At 39.2% G+C, this 15,986-nt stretch overlaps 1 protein-coding gene across 2 annotated transcripts in view; it reads left to right on the forward strand.

Annotated features, from left to right (window-relative positions):
- PRR12 (proline rich 12) overlaps positions 1-11,859 on the forward strand; it is a 65,497-nt gene extending 53,638 nt beyond the window's left edge. For both annotated transcript variants that reach the window (XM_069948835.1, XM_069948836.1), the window contains exons 8-14: positions 922-1,055; positions 2,882-4,806; positions 6,708-6,833; positions 7,397-7,494; positions 7,704-7,832; positions 8,393-8,488; positions 9,183-11,859. In XM_069948835.1, coding sequence (XP_069804936.1) covers positions 922-1,055; positions 2,882-4,806; positions 6,708-6,833; positions 7,397-7,494; positions 7,704-7,832; positions 8,393-8,488; positions 9,183-9,323 — 2,649 coding nt within the window. In that variant the 3' untranslated portion in view covers positions 9,324-11,859. The remainder of the gene's footprint in view (positions 1-921; positions 1,056-2,881; positions 4,807-6,707; positions 6,834-7,396; positions 7,495-7,703; positions 7,833-8,392; positions 8,489-9,182) is intronic.
- The last annotated feature ends 4,127 nt before the right edge of the window (positions 11,860-15,986 follow it).

The raw sequence follows: 15,986 nt of genomic DNA on the forward strand, positions 1-15,986 counted from the left end.
TCAGCAAGCCATAGACTGTTCCATAGTATCCTATCCTAGTGTCCACCAGAGTTGTGCTCATCAGGAAACCAGACTCCACCCTGAAGACTGAATTTTACTGGTATTCAGAATTCTCTTTAAGTATACATTCACATATATGGTGTCCCAAGGGATTGTGGGTTTCTTAAACTGAAATCCACTGCGGATCTGATTACCATTCTAGTCTAAGGCACGCCATACTCACAGTGCATTTTTACAGGTTTTTTTTATTATGGTACGGTATTTACGGTACATGTGAATATACCCTAGCGGCTAACTGGCAAGGCCAGGCACATCAATGGACAAGAATTTTTTGTTTTTTGTTAATAGACATTACCTTGAAATTCCTTGTGTAGGCCGTCTATGTAGCATGTAGGCAATCTATGTAGCATATAAGTGGACCATTTCCTATATCAATAGTGCACCAACTGCAATGTATTACCATGTTTACTAATTTTGCTGTGTCAGGTGCCCCCTTGCTAAAAAAAAATTGAGTAAACATTAAAGGGCAACTCCAGCAGGAAAAAAAAATTCTTTCAAATCAACTGGTATCAGAGATTTCTAATTTACGTCTATTAAAAAATCTCAAGTCTTCCAGTACTTATCAGCTTCTGTGATGTCTTACATATCTATGTCTATGACATGCAGCAGCTGATAAGTACTGGTGACACAATATTTAAAAATTAAATTATAAATCTCTGGCACTTTCTGACACCAGTTGATTTGAAAGAAAAAAAAATTACGTTGAAGTTGCCCTTTTAGCATATTGGCTCTAAAATTATGATCTGCGGGCATGATGGAAGTTGTAGTTTTCTAACAGCTCCACACAATGGAGAACAGTGATCTAGAATGACATTGTTATATTTGAATAATAATATTGTTTTTATGTTTTTTCCCATTCAGTATTTGGGATACTTTGGTGATGCCAAAAACCGCTACCAGCGACTGTATGTCAAGTTCCTTGAGAATATCAACAAAAAGGATTATGTGAGAGTATGTTCCAGAAAGCCTTGGCATCGTCCCCTCCAGACCATGAGGTAATGTATTTCATATTTTATTATTGCTCTCTTACTTTATATATGGCTATAAGAAAAACTATTGCTATGTAATATACTCTCATTATTTTTTACTATGTTAAAATCAACATTATACATATGGCCACTAGGTGTCTCCCTTCACTGTGCATGTGTACAGCTACTGCATGTCCATATTCGGTAGCAGAGAATCCTGTGGGTGCTTGCATTGTATGGTCAGCTCTCCTGTAACACAGCACCAAAACCTCTGTAACCACACAAGGACATTATACTGACGGAATAGTTGCATACCAAAGAGCATTGTCTCCTGGTAAGCTGCAGAGCTGAAAATATAATTAGCAAAAATTAATAATATCATTAACCGAAGTTAACTGCCTTCAGCTGATAAACAACCTGCATGATGAATAGGTGTCTTTCCTTGTGTGAATGTGTAAAGTACTGGGTCTTCCTGTGCTTGGTCTCTTTTTATTTATTTTTTTTAAACAGAGAAAAGACCATATATCAGCACGGACCACAGTTTGGTATAACATTGATATAAACATAGAAAATATAAAATTAAGCCAGCATATTACAAAACTGCTTGTGATCACAACCCCCTGTTCATTTAATAAAAAAAAATTGCAACAGGTACGCTTTAATTTAATTTAGGACCTTTTTATGAACAAATATTTCTTTTGTCCTGATACATAAAACCATAGGATTCAAAGAGGGTGTACTTCTTTCTCATTACATGTATATAATTTAGTGCCTTCTAAGATAATTTTTATGCTTTCACGAAATCAGCATAAGTCTTGCAAGTCAAGTATATAGAAATGAGATGTCTTACAATTTACATCCAGGACCCTGATGACCCAGCTTAGTGATAAGAGGGCTCTCAGTAAGTAAAGATAGACCAGTGTGATGAAGGACAAGTGCAGAGCTGATGAAAGCAAATGATATGATTGGAGTTACAGTGCGGCGTGGAGAGCGGAGACCACTCGGCTTGTGACCTTGTAGGTTGTCCTCTCCGCACTCATCAGAAGGTCATTTGGCAGCAGAACTAAATGCTTTATTTTCTCCCTCTTAATAATGGATTACCTGACAGCTGAGCATTCTCTAAGTCTGGATTGGTCTGATAGGAACTATAATCTACTGTAAAGGTGTCCATACACTTTAGACTAGCTTGTACACAATACACAATGATGTTTGGGAGGAGAAAAATCTGATGTTAAATTTCAGCTCCCGGTCTTTAGGTTTTTAAGGGCTAAAGATGTGTTGTAGATTAATGACTAGTGGTTCGACCAGTAGTTATTAAAGGGGTACGGCTGCCTTAATGGTTTGAATGGATCAAATAATGTGCTGTAAATTTCTTGTCCAGTTTGGGGGTCTAGGGCCCATGCTTAGAGCTAAATATCTACCATAAGCATGGGGCACTTAAAAGAGTTTTGACCTGTTTACAAGAACTAGCTGATCGGTGGGCTCGCATATGGCCTGGCAAAACTTTGTTCAAACGCTGCTCCATTCTCTCCCTTTGCTTGGATATCTTTAGAAGTCCAATAGAAGATTCAGCTGACCATGGATGTTGCTGATCTATTTATGAGGAGACAAGGGTCCTCTTTTCTTGTGATTTGGTGGGGGTCCCAATAACTAGTATTACCTGTCCTGTGGATAGGGGGTATTTTTATTGGCTACCACAATTGCTATTTAATGCTATGAATTTATGATGGAGTAACCATGCAAAGACAAAAGAGTTTTCGGTAACTGAAATGATCATCTGGTGGCCTCACTGTTGATGCTAATCTTGCTGCGTGTATGTGTCTAATTCTATCTTCTTTATGTATCTCTTGTAGGAGGCAAAGCCAAACAAAAGCCCCAGGAGCTAAAAGTCCGGTGGCCATGACCAAGCCAGAAAAGTGCGATAAACCAGAACGCTTAGTCAAAATGGAGCCTGTGCAAAAACTTGAAAAAACGGAGACAGAAGAGAAAACGGAGAGACTGGAGAAGCCTGACCACGTTGAAGAAGAGGAGAGCATTGAAAAGAATGAACCTGTTCGCAACTATGAAAAAGCAAATGTAGTGGAAGACCAAGAACAGCAAAACCTTGCAGCCAATGTGATAATGGAAGGGGTTGCTATAGAACCTGAAAAAGAAAAAGTAGAGCCAGTGGAAAATCCAGAGCCCTTGGTCCAGAATAATAATGAAATTGTGGATGAGACTAGTGATATAGTTGAGCCAGCAGTGAAGAAGGATAAAATCATAGCTACCGTGAAGCCTGATAAAACCGAACCAGTTGTGAAGGCAGAGAAGACAGAGCCAGCCCCAAAACCAGAAAAAGCTGAACTTGCATTGATACCTGAGAAAGCTGAACCAGAGACAAAATTGGAAAAACCAGACACAGCTGTAAAAACTGAAAAAAGCCCACATGTGGCAAGACCTGAAAAACAAGAACCTACTCCTAAGCCTGAAAGGGTTCCTTCTGCTGGAAGGCAAGAAAAGTTGGAACCAGTTACAAAGGCTGAGAAGGTTACCACAGGTGGTAGGGTAGAAAAGCCAGAGCGGCTTGTAAAGGCAGAAAAGGTTCCCTCTATTGGAAGGCAAGAGAAATCTGAACGTATTGTAAAACCAGAAAAGGGTTCTCTGACAGCAAAGCATGATAAAGTCGAACCTGTTGTAAAGTCTACAACTCCCATAAGGCAAGAGAAGGTGGATGCTACAGTCAAAGTAGAGAAAAACATAACTGTGGTTAAGCCTGAGAAGGCCGAACCGAAGCCAGAGGCAAAAGTAGAGGTGGCTCGGAAACCTCAGAAGGCTGAATGTCCTGGAAAGCCGCCTTTGCCAACAGAAAAGTTAATGAAAGACGAGGTGTTGGAGGAACCAGACAAAGAAGAACCAGTGAAAAAGACAGAAAAACCTGTAGTGCCCAGTAGAGTGGAGCAAAATGAAGCATCAAAGAAGCAAGCCAAGCCAGAGCCAATAGAACAAACGGCAAAATGTGAAGTAACAAACAGATCGGAAGCAGAGGTATCACAAGAGAAAACAACGAGGACAGAAAGAGTGGATAAAACTCCAAAGATGGACAAAGCTGCAAAAACAGAACGCCCGGAAAAAATTACGAGGGTGGAGCGTCCAGAGAAGCCAAACAAGATGGAGAGATCTGATAGATCTCCGAAGACTGATAGATCACCGAAGACTGATAGATCACCGAAGACTGATAGATCACCGAAGACTGATAGATCTCCAAGGACTGATAGATCTCCAAGGACTGATAGATCTCCAAGGACTGATAGATCTCCGAAGACTGATAGATCACCGAAGACTGATAGATCACCGAAGACTGATAGATCACCGAAGACTGATAGATCACCGAAGTCAGATAGAGCAGAAAAAACCTCCAAGGTGGAGAGACATGAAAAACCGGTTCGGGCTGAGAGATCTTCTAAAACTGCCAGGACAGACAGGCCCTCAAAAATGGACAAGCCCGAACGGCCGGAGAAAATGCCCAAGTTAGAAAGAATAGAAAAATCACCAAAGCTTGAAAAAGTGACAAAGAATGATAAAGTGGAGAAACCTATCAGAGCCGAGAAGATTGAAAAACACATAAGGGTAGAAAAAGTAGAGAAAGTAGAACCGCCGCCTCCTAAAGTTGCACTGAAACCTAAGCAGAAACACACAAAAGTAAAGGCTGAACCACCGCCAAAGAAGAGGAAAAAATGGCTGAAAGAGGTGGCCTCGTCCTCCGACTCTGACTCCTCTCCTGACCAGCAGAGTGAAGAAGGTGAGACGGTGGTTGGAGGATTTACATTCTATATTAGAAGTCATAAGGTGGACTCTAGAGGAGATGGGACCACACTTGCGTCAATGCACAGCTTATCGTTTACGTAAACAAGTGTAAGGGAAGCGGTGTCTGTCAGCGGGTGCAGGGGAGACATTCCTCATAGACATTGTCAGGTTAACTATAGAACCTCTGACTCATTTACCCAAAATAAAGTGAAGGGGACCCCAGAGACTAGATGAACTCTAAAACCCAATAAAGGCTTGTACACACCCGGACTCGGTCGGTTTTATGGCGCAATTCCAGATTCACATCAGTAGTTCAGGAAATTGAAAGGCTATTTCCACCTTCACAACCTATTAGTTTGTTATAGTCCCGATGCATCTAATATGGAACAACTGTGCCAATAACCTTAATGAAAAAAATCTTTTGAATATATGGAGGCTGCAAAATTAGTATGAACCTAACCATAAAGTTGTATCCAGCATAGTAATTATACTCATATAGTATAGCTCCTTCACAAGCTGGCTGTATTATACAGCTGGCACCCTACTGTATAACAGTATTGATAGGGATAACAAAGTGGTAATAGAGATGCAGGGGGCTCCCTTTGTCACCCTATTGATGCCCCCACAACGTGATCTGGGGACACTGATAGCTTGCTATGACACCTGGGGGTCTAACACAGGTCTGCCCTGTACAGATGCCTCTGAGACCCTACTAGACTGCCCCTCAATGGGACTCTGACAGGCATAATAAATTGCAATACAGAAGTACTGAGGTGTATTAAAACAGTGATCAAAGCAATGCACATCTATATCAATATTTTGCAAATATAAAGGTCATCCTGCAAAAAACAAGCCCTCATATACCCAAGTTAAAATTGAAGACCATGTCTGGCTGCATCGTGTAGGGTTTAAAGTGTACCTGTCGTTATAAAAACCTTTGATATGTCATAGAGACATGTCAAAAGTTTTTATCGGTCCGGGTCTAAATGCTCACACCCATACCAATGGGGAGATGCAGCTGCAGTGCATCCTCTCCCCGCTAAAAGAAAAAAAGTTTAAAAAAAGAAAAAAAAAAAGTCGTTTCACTCCATTATAAGTCCGATTCTTTTTTTTTTTTATTCAGAGCGGAGAGTGGACAAGCTGCAGCGTGTCTTCTCCCCACTGTATCTCCCAATGGGTATGAGTCTGAACACCCAGACCTGGACCAATTAAAACTTTTGACATGTCTCTATGACAGGTACACTTTGAAGTCCCCAGTATCTGATCCGTCTTGTACCCACATAGGAAATTGAATAATATTTGCTTACAGAATAACTTTAATTAAAAATGACTTTTGACATCGGGTCTCAGTGCTTAGACCCATTGTGATCAGGAGATTAGGTCGGGGAGAGAGCACGTTGGCCGTGCCATGCACTTTCCACTCCTCTTTGGCTGATTCAAAAAAATGTAAGTCTATGAGGACAGGGAGTGGATTGAGCTGCTGCTGCACTCTCTCTCTTTCTCTCTCTCTCTCTCTCTCTCCAGCTATATCTCCTGATCAGAACTGGTCTCAGTACTGATCAGGAAGCAAGTTAAAAATCCCCAGTAAGATGCAGACAAGCCGTAATGCTGTATAGTTCAGTCTTTATACTTAATGTCCGTTTTGGGCTTCACTTGCCTGTAGAATTATTAGACTAATTTACAGAAATGATTAACATACTGTAAACTGATAACTTTGTTGGATCTCATAGTTTATGGCGCCACCTGCAGGCTCCTAAACAGTAGTACACCCACCACAGATAAATTAGTCATTTTTACTTCTACTGTTGACCATGTCATCTTAAAGTGTGGTAAGGCTCAAGGATATAACATTGCATTTAAGACATCCTTTAGGTACCATTTAATTGTGTTTTGCAGAGCGTGTCCCTGTCGGCCGAGTACTGAACACACGAGCCATGAAAGAGATGTACCGAAGCTACATAGAAATGTTGGTGAGCACAGCATTAGACCCGGATATGATTCAGGCACTGGAAGATACTAGTGGTGAGTAGTCCGCTCCGCTACATTACTTCCCTATAACAATTCCCACACTATACCATTTCTCTCTTATTCCTATTGGCAATATATAAATAAATTGACAGCTGGATGGTAATGTTCCCCTTGTCATTGGGATGTGTCCCTACATTTCTTTAATGTTAAAAAATATTTCTTGTGATTTGACCTAAAACTATTGAGAGGCTTTATGTTTGCGAGAAATGGTAGGAAGACTATAGGAAAGAGGTTTCACCATCAGCACAGACACGGATTCTTTACTGTAAGAGCAGTGAGATTACATGTAATAGGACACTGATCCAGGGATCCATTGAATTCAGGAAGGAATTTTCTCCCTGTGATCAGGGAATTGTCATCTGCCTCATAAGGGTTTTTGCCTTTCTCTGGATCAACAAAATAGGGTTTCTGTAGGTTGAACTTTATGGACTTTTGTCTTTTTTTCAACCTTATTAACTATATGTAACTGTATAGCCTCTGTTCATTGATGACCTGATTTGACCGGTAGGTCATTGTCCTCTATGTTGTGTAACGGGTTGTCTGCTTCCTCTTTCCAGATGAGCTCTACCTTCCACCCATGAGAAAAATTGATGGAATTGTAAATGAACATAAGAAGAAAGTCCTGAAGAAGATCTCTCTGAGCTCATCTGTTCAGGTAAGGTGGCCGAGATGCTTTTTGGCACGTTGTAAATAATAATAATAATTGCTTCTCATTCTCAAAAGTTAATAGGATTGGCTAACACTTTTGCAAAGATCTCATACAGGGAGGAAATCGGCGATTGTTTCTTTATTTTTCCTATTTTCCTTATTATTATTATTATCATTATTACTTATTTTGCGCATTATATTTCCATTAACTTGCAGGAGGGGCTTCACACGTTCCCACAACTAAATATTGATCCAGGAGACTCTACTGTCCGGATGAAACCAGGAGGGGAGCCGTACAACCGAAAAACACTCAATAAATTAAAAAAGAATGTAGCCAAACCACAGGTAGCAATCCATCTTTATATAAGAGATATTAAAAATAAGTCATGTCATAGTAATGGAGCCATGTGTCTACTATAAGTTTACGTTGTCTAAACGCAGCCATACACCTTTAATAGCTATGCCAGCTATGTCTCCCTATCTCCCCATACACAAGGACGTGTGATATGGACGAACATTTGTCTTCTCAATGGAAAGAGACAGGGTAAGCTGCTGCCAGACAGCGTTCCTGAGGCTGGTCCCTACTCGTTATCAAATTCCCCCTGCCCCTCCCCGATTTTCAAAATCCTCGGAGTTCTCCTTTAAGAATTACATGGCATTAGTAAACCCTATTAGCTTAAAGGCGCAGTGGTTGCATCTTGTCTATAGGAAACTGAAGTGGATAAAACATAAGCAAGAGAGTCCGTGGCTGACCACATCCTTAGTTTACACAAATTCTGATTTGATGACTTGATGGTTGCACAAGATGTTGGCCATTATAATGTGATTTTGGAAACACATTGTAAAGTAGACTCTGTATCATATATCATGTATAGTAACTTAGTACTGTGTTTTTTTTCCCTTAGGAATTTAAGGTGGATGCTGAGAAGTCACTTTATTACTCTCTGTACCATTCCTTGCATCACTACAAGTATCACACCTTCCTACGTTGCAAGCAAGAGGTAAGTGGGAGAGTTAGGTAATGGTAACCAAAGGAATTTTTGTGTCTATAGGCTTTAAGAATGGTACTTTATAATCAGGATGCACTTTCTTAAGGGCGTCTATTATAGGGGTACTTCAACATCAGGTAAAATAAAATTCTGCTAAAGCAAACAGCATTGCTTACCTGTCTGCCCAGTGCTAAAACCCCCAAAATCCATTTGTTTTGTGGTCTTGCTTCTGAGTTGTTGCTCAGTACTAGAATTCCCAGAAAACATTGCTTTTCTTTAGTTCATCACAGTTCTCCCACCCTGCCTACTCCCCTCCCACAGCACTCCTGCCAAATAGGTATCTGTGTACATGACAGGAAGATGGTGATGTAGGCCAAAGGGGCTTGTCAGGGATGGTGACATCCCTCAGGGGGTGGGACTAGAGCTACGTGACAAGATCCAGCCAAGCCTCCTGTGACATCACAGGATGATGCGTTGTCTCAGGAAAAAGGGAGGAGCCAGGGAGCTGTAGACAATACACATTTTGTAGTTCTTCTTTCCATTTCCAGTTAGGGGTGGGTCACACAAAAGCGCACTGTAGTATGTTATATAGCTTGTGATAGTTGATATACCTGTAGCATTGTATCGTAGCAGGTCATATTATCCTGAGTCCATACGTGACATAGATGGTTGCATCTAACCACCACTGTCCATCCGTCTTTTGCAGACCAACGCAATAGAAGAACAGAATGACGACTTGGGTCAAGAGGAGGTGGTTCAGCAGTGCATGAGAAACCAACCTTGGCTCGAAAAGCTTTTCGATTCTTTCATCGACCTACTCACGCAAGCACAGAACAAGTGCGCGTGACCAAACCCATGACAGCTATCTGAGCTGCAGAACAGAACGAAACCTGTTAACCAGGGGTTCAATAGACAAACTGAAACCATGTGACTCAAAAGACGAGAAAGAGAGACGTGCCAGGCAGACAAGGCAAAGTGTTCTTTCCTGGACTTAACTTTGTGGCCCTGGCACCCGGCCACACAACAAGCTATAAGGGGAGTAGAAGACGTAAGTTCTGGAGGCCTCGACGTAACTTTAGGCCTTCTGGATATTGACACTTGGATGGAGTTGGTCCTCTCTTTCTCTTGACTTCTGTCTTCTTCCTTTTTGTTCTTTACCGTTTTCTCCTGCAGAGAAGGTTTCACTAAATGTACGTTGTTTTTATTTCTCCTCCTTTATGCCATCACCATCATACCGTAAAGAGGATTTTTGGCTCTGCCTTCTGCTCAGACCCGCTTCCAATGACTGACAATATTCTGACAGAAGACGGCAGGCTGACCTTTTGGCCCTAAATATTATTTATTGGGAAGCATGCGTGTATGTGTTGTGCGTGTGTAAGAGCCAGAATCCCTGTCTGCTGGGGTGGTGGGAATTTTAGATTTTGGATTAACAAATCTTTTTAGCTATAAGGGTCGTTCACCACAAAATGATACTGACGCTCACTTTTCACTGCCATTTTTTTCAGTTTGGTCAAGCTCTAAAAAAATTTTTTTTTATTCTCATCATTTGGGAGGCAGATATATTGTCAAAAATTTGACCTTTTTGGCTGTTTTTATTTCAACCCTTCTCAGAATTTTTTTTTTCTTTTCTTTTGGACAGAAAGTCATAGAAAGGCTATATAATCAATCTGGGGGACAAATGTAAAAAAATGAAAATGTTACGTGGCACAAACCGAGCTAGCTGCCTTGTTGGCTGTGGTTGTAGTAAACATGAGGGGGCATTTCTGCTGTTTCCTTTAGGAATAATAAAAAAAAATAAAAAAAATTACAGGGTAGAATTACACGTACAGCTATTCTCTCCAAAGATGATGTGCAAATCGGGAAAGACAATAGTTGTAAGGAAATGGTACCATACCTGTGTTCTGCTGTATTCCTTCAATGTAGGCTCATAAAGCAAAGCTTCCTAGCCTCTTGCCAACTACGGTAATAAAGCTTTGTTAATCCAATATCAATTTTTTTTTTTATAATTTATTTTTTATTTTGCGAGTCAACTAACTGTTAACTTTACATTCAGTATTTTTCATGTTGCAGGAATAATTTCTATATGTCTTGTTAATATCCCTTGACATGAAGATGGTGTTATCTACATTTTATAGATGATTTGTTTTCATTTGAGAGGACTGGTGGAGTGGCTCTCATGGTGTTACGCTCCTTTGCTTTAGGAAGTTTGTACGAAAAAGAAAAAGAAAAAAATATTAGGCATTTTGTAAGTATTTTATGTTACATTTTGCTACCGTTTCCATGTGCAGGATATTTGTAAGCCTTCCTTTAGCATAGAGACTAATAAGTTATTTTGCCCCCTCTCAATTCACCTATTAAGGCTATATAAGTGGGCCTTAAAGTACCCCATCATAGTCTATATAAGAAAAAGAAAGTGTTTTTTTTTTTTTTTTGCTTTAGACGCTTAGGGTGCAAAGGCCTTCTGCCCCTTTAAATATAAAAGGGTTAGAAGACAAATACAACAGAAAACAACAAAAAAAAAGCTAGATATTTTTTTAAATTCACAATCCTAACTTTATTTAAACATTACAACATCGTAACTGTTTCCCTTTTTTTTTTTTTTATTCTTGTGCATAAACAATTTGGAACCATACTTTTCCCTCTTGGAATGATGACATGACCGGGGGGGGGGGGGGAGAGATTAACTGCTTGCGTGTTCTTATTTTATGTTATTTTTTTAAAAAGGGTTTTGTTTGTTTTATTTTTTTTTTTAACTGACTGTAAATATTGTATAGGAGAAGAATCTATGTACAATATTGTATTTGACTATATCTAATTGATAATGATGATGTTGCTTAGATGTGAAGTGTTCAGTTTGACTGAACTTGGATTAGTATTTTGCTCAGAAAAATAAACTTAGAACAGAGAGAATAAAAAAGAAAAAAAATTGGGGTATTCTTAAGCTACATTGACGTTTTCCACTATTCTTCCCTTTTCTCCGAGTTTATGTTGTTTTTAATTTTTATATAAAGGGGGAGGGGATGAGTACGCTGAAATTTGATTCTTGTAGGGTTAAATTTCCTGTTATTCTTCCGCCTGTTATACGGTTGTCACCAAAGCGGTTTGTTCCTAAAACCTTATGTTACCAGTGTCCTATGTATGAGAGAATATATAATATGGAAGGGTCAGTTATAGAATTTGCCCCAGCGTGATGTATTTTTCTGTAAAATCGCCAACCCTAAGGCTGAGTTCACATTTGTTTTTCCTGTGTTTTTTTCATATAAAAAAAAAATTGAGGCAAAATCGGCACATGTGAACTTAGCCTAAAATATACAATACAAAAAACTAAAACGGTGTTTGCTGTGTTCATATGGTCCAAATTAGTAGCTGTTTTTTTTTGGGGGGGGGGGGGTAAAGAGACTAAGGTAAGTATTTTTCATTTATTTACATTTTCAAGAAAAAAAAAGGCAAAAATGGACCATGTGAACACAGCTTAAAAAGTTGTTGGCTAAACCATTCTCACGCAATATGAAATCTATCAGGTTCTGTTTTTCATCCACCATTTGTCCTCCATTAGTACCATGAATGTGTCGTATGGGTGCACTGATATATTTCCCTATGTCCTCTATATCTTCACAGTTTTCAGCTACAACCAATGCAGATTATACAGTGATATTCCAGGTAGTCTATTTTTACATTAACGGCTTGTTTACAAATGGATTTAAAGAAAAACTCCAGTCAAAAATAAAAAAAACATCATTTTACTCCACCCAATGCTTCCGCAAGGCGATAAATACTTGGAGAATTATCCAGTAACATCAAATTCCAGGGCTCAGAACGTAAAGATCATGGATTGATGGGTGATTTTACATTTTTATTGGAATTTTCCTTTAAAAATGTACTTGTAAAGCTATATGAAAAAAAATATTATAGTGAAACACTGTGCACAATAATCATATCTGTCTCAAAAATACTTTTGTTTTCAGTTTAGCCTGTGAATGTTTGCCTGACATCTTATACCTGTTCATTAGGAGACAAAGCGACCTGCTCTATAACACCTGTAGCCAGTGTGATACTTGGTGCTGTAGAATGTAATGTGATTCTATGGTACTGGGTCTTACATTGGCTATGGATACTATAGAGATGAAGCAGGTAGTTTGTCTCCTAATGCATAGGTAAGATTGGTAAATAACACGGACCATGGCCATTCTGTATAGCCATTTATTGGCTGAATTGAAAATTAAAGTTATTTAGAAAAATGATTATTGTGTGCAGTGCAGCACTATAATCATTTTTCATCCAACTTTATATGTAGACTTTAAAGTAATCATGGACGTACCTCTCTGTCTCTATTGTTTGTTCACATATACACTGCAGTCATAGGTTGCGTTTTTATGACATATTATAAACCTAAGCACAAGTAAAAGCTCCGAACCTTAACATATATCTCTGGTTTTGGGGCACAGGAAGTTTTTGGGTTACTTGGCACATCTTATGGCCATGACCTAGTGTTATGTTAGCTGAATGTTAAGTTGTACCTCAAACCCAGAGGACCTGCTCATTACTAGTACATACTGTTACTTATCTTTACCACTGGTACTTAGATTTTGCATAGGATGATGGGAGTTGCAGTTGTTGCAGAGATTTTTTTTAAATAAATATATATATATATTTTTGGTAGGTATTCTTTTAGGTGATGATGATCTACTGCAGTATGTAGGTTTTGGGTAGCACTTTAGAATGAATGTCTTTAGGTGATTTTTCTGTTACTTTTAGCTTACTATGGATGTAAATATAATTTAACAAAGTATTATGAGACTTGGTTTGTTAGGGGGGGAGATGTATAACAGCATGGCAATGGGAAACGAAAGCCATGGTCTGGGGCGGCATGGAGTATGGGGGCGGCAATGGAGATGGTTGCTCTTTTTTCTTTATTGCACCAGTTTTTGTACGTCTCCCTTGATCTTTTTGTTTCTCTTTAGTCGATGATGTGAATGGGATTTCTTGGATTCAGCAAGGCAGGAAAGTTTTGGCCTGGATATGATCACTTTCTCTCTATACTGTATATTGTAGCCCCAGCTTTGAATGCTTATTTGTTGTCGCACTTGAATGCGCCAACATGGTGATTTATTTTTTCTTTTTGTTAGGGCTGAACCATTTTTCACTATAGCTCTTAGTCATACCACTATACCTTTAGGGCCCTATTATATAGGTAAAAGCACGCTCAATCTCATACATCAGAGCTTGTTTGGTTACAAGGCTAAACATTACAATTATTACTATTTGGCTAAACCAATGTGTGGCCAGGGCTGCATGAACGATCAATAGATTGATTATGTGGCGTTTTGCTGCCATTATTCATCAGCTGTACATCCCCTATTACATTGGGGAGCTGTACGGCTGATCGCTGGCCCTATTACATAGAGCATTGTTGGCCTATTTGCTCCATATTTGCCACGTGTAATAGGGTTCTAAGTCATGCCTGTGGTTCCTGAGTTCAGTCATCAAGGTGTAGCAGAGCTGAATTTGGCGTCTAGTGCATGGCTGCTGCATTGAGTGAATGTATAATTTCATATCTATTCTTTTTTTAAATCCAAAATTCTGGGCTGATTATTTTTTATTATATATATTATATTTGGAGCTACATTGTCCCGATTGAGAGCTTTGTCCTGTTCATTCGATAAAGCTTGGAAATACGAACACACTTGCAGTCGATGTAAACATTAAAAAGGCTCCGATGCTCACCTTGGCTTCTCCACATAGCTGATTGGCTGTTGGTAGATGAGTCAGACCCTCCCATTAATCTAGTATCGATGGATAGGTTATCTGTTTTTAAAGGCTGAATACTCTTCTTTACGGGTGTATGTTCACTTTATATCATTGGATTAGTGACAGACTTGGCTCGGCTACATTCATTATCCCATTTTACATCATTCTTACATATTGCCAAGAACAAGAAGCCACATACAGTACATGGGTCGGTCCTATGCCACTCACTTTGGAGAGAATAGCGGATGGTGTTGGTTTTTGGAAATTTGGGGCAAATTGGCGATGATACCAAACGTAAAAAAGTCATCACAATTGTCAGGTGAAACTGCACATCAGGATGTGAAATTCTGTGAGCTCTCTTTCACAGATGTGTGTTTTACGTACAGCAATATCTCTATATGAGCGTCACTTGTGTATCATTTCAATCATAAAAAACACTGTCCAGGTGGCTACTCTTACAAGTCTTGCATCAATTATTATAAATGTCTTTGTTTAAAAGGGTTGTCTAGGATCACTTACGTTTTTATAAAAACAGCGCCACTATTATTCAAAGGTCTTGTCTTGTATTGCAACTTGGCAGAATTCAAGTGAAGTTGCAATTCCAAAGACAGCCATGGACAAAGGTGGTGCTGCTCCTTAATAGAAGCAGACTTTTCTAGAAACAACACCATTCTTGTTCACGCATTGTGTTCGATATTGCAGCTTGTCTCCATTCAAGCAGACGTGAGTTGTAATACCAGACAAGGGTGGCATTATTTCTATGTATAAGCAGTCTTTTTTTTTTTTCTTCAAATATTTGTAGAGGTCGCTCTTGTTCACAAGTGGTTTCTGCTATTGCAACTTGGCTCCATTTAATGGAAATGTATCTGAGCTGTAATACCAAGGACAGCCACAGACAAGCGTGGCGCTATTTCTCGACATAAGGGGTATAGCTAAAAGCTATACTGACATGCTTTCATCCAACTATGTCTCGTGTGTAACGTCTGGTTAGTTTACATGACTGTGTATAAAACGAGGGTGGCTCTGGTTGGCATCATACGTGATAAGGGGAAGCCGACATGTCCACTCATAGGTTACAAATCCAGTAACCGAAACTTGTATCATAGTGTAAAGAAAAGGGCACGACGGTTCGATGGGAAGATGGTGACAACGTTGTATCTGAAAACTTTTGGGTTTTATTAAGCAAACTGACTTTGTAAGTAGTAGTAAAAAAAATGGGTGTAAAAAGTATTTAAATAAGTAAAAAAAAAATAAAATAAAAATAATAAAGAATAGCCAAATGCTCATGGGTAATTATGGCCCCTACCATTCTTTCGTAGGGGGGTGTTTATTTTTAATTCATTAGCTTGGTTGGAAAAAATAAAAAACGATAATAACTCTTTCTCCATGTTACCAAATGTATTTCTCAGCTAAACCCATAACAGCTCCCGATGCCTCGTTCACTTGCTCCTTTTTATGTGTCCTAATCTAGACCTTTTTTACGCTGTGTACTGCGTGTATCTTGTTCTTGCCTCAAAGGTATTGTTACAATAATTGAATTTGTGTTCCTGTATGGATGTTATTATATATTTTTATCGTCAATTAGTGTCTGACGTTTTTCTCTCAATATGTACAACTCACATTGTATAATGTGTACACAAAAGAAAAAAAAACACTTTTTCTTTGCATCCTGTTTGCTCTTCTCGTTTTCTTTGTGTTTTTTTGTGGTTTGTGACATCTGAACGCGCTGTCGTAACTCGCCAGGACAAACCCTTGTATAGTT

Source organism: Dendropsophus ebraccatus, chromosome 12, assembly GCF_027789765.1.
Source record: "Dendropsophus ebraccatus isolate aDenEbr1 chromosome 12, aDenEbr1.pat, whole genome shotgun sequence".
NCBI classification, from domain to species: domain Eukaryota; kingdom Metazoa; phylum Chordata; class Amphibia; order Anura; family Hylidae; genus Dendropsophus; species Dendropsophus ebraccatus.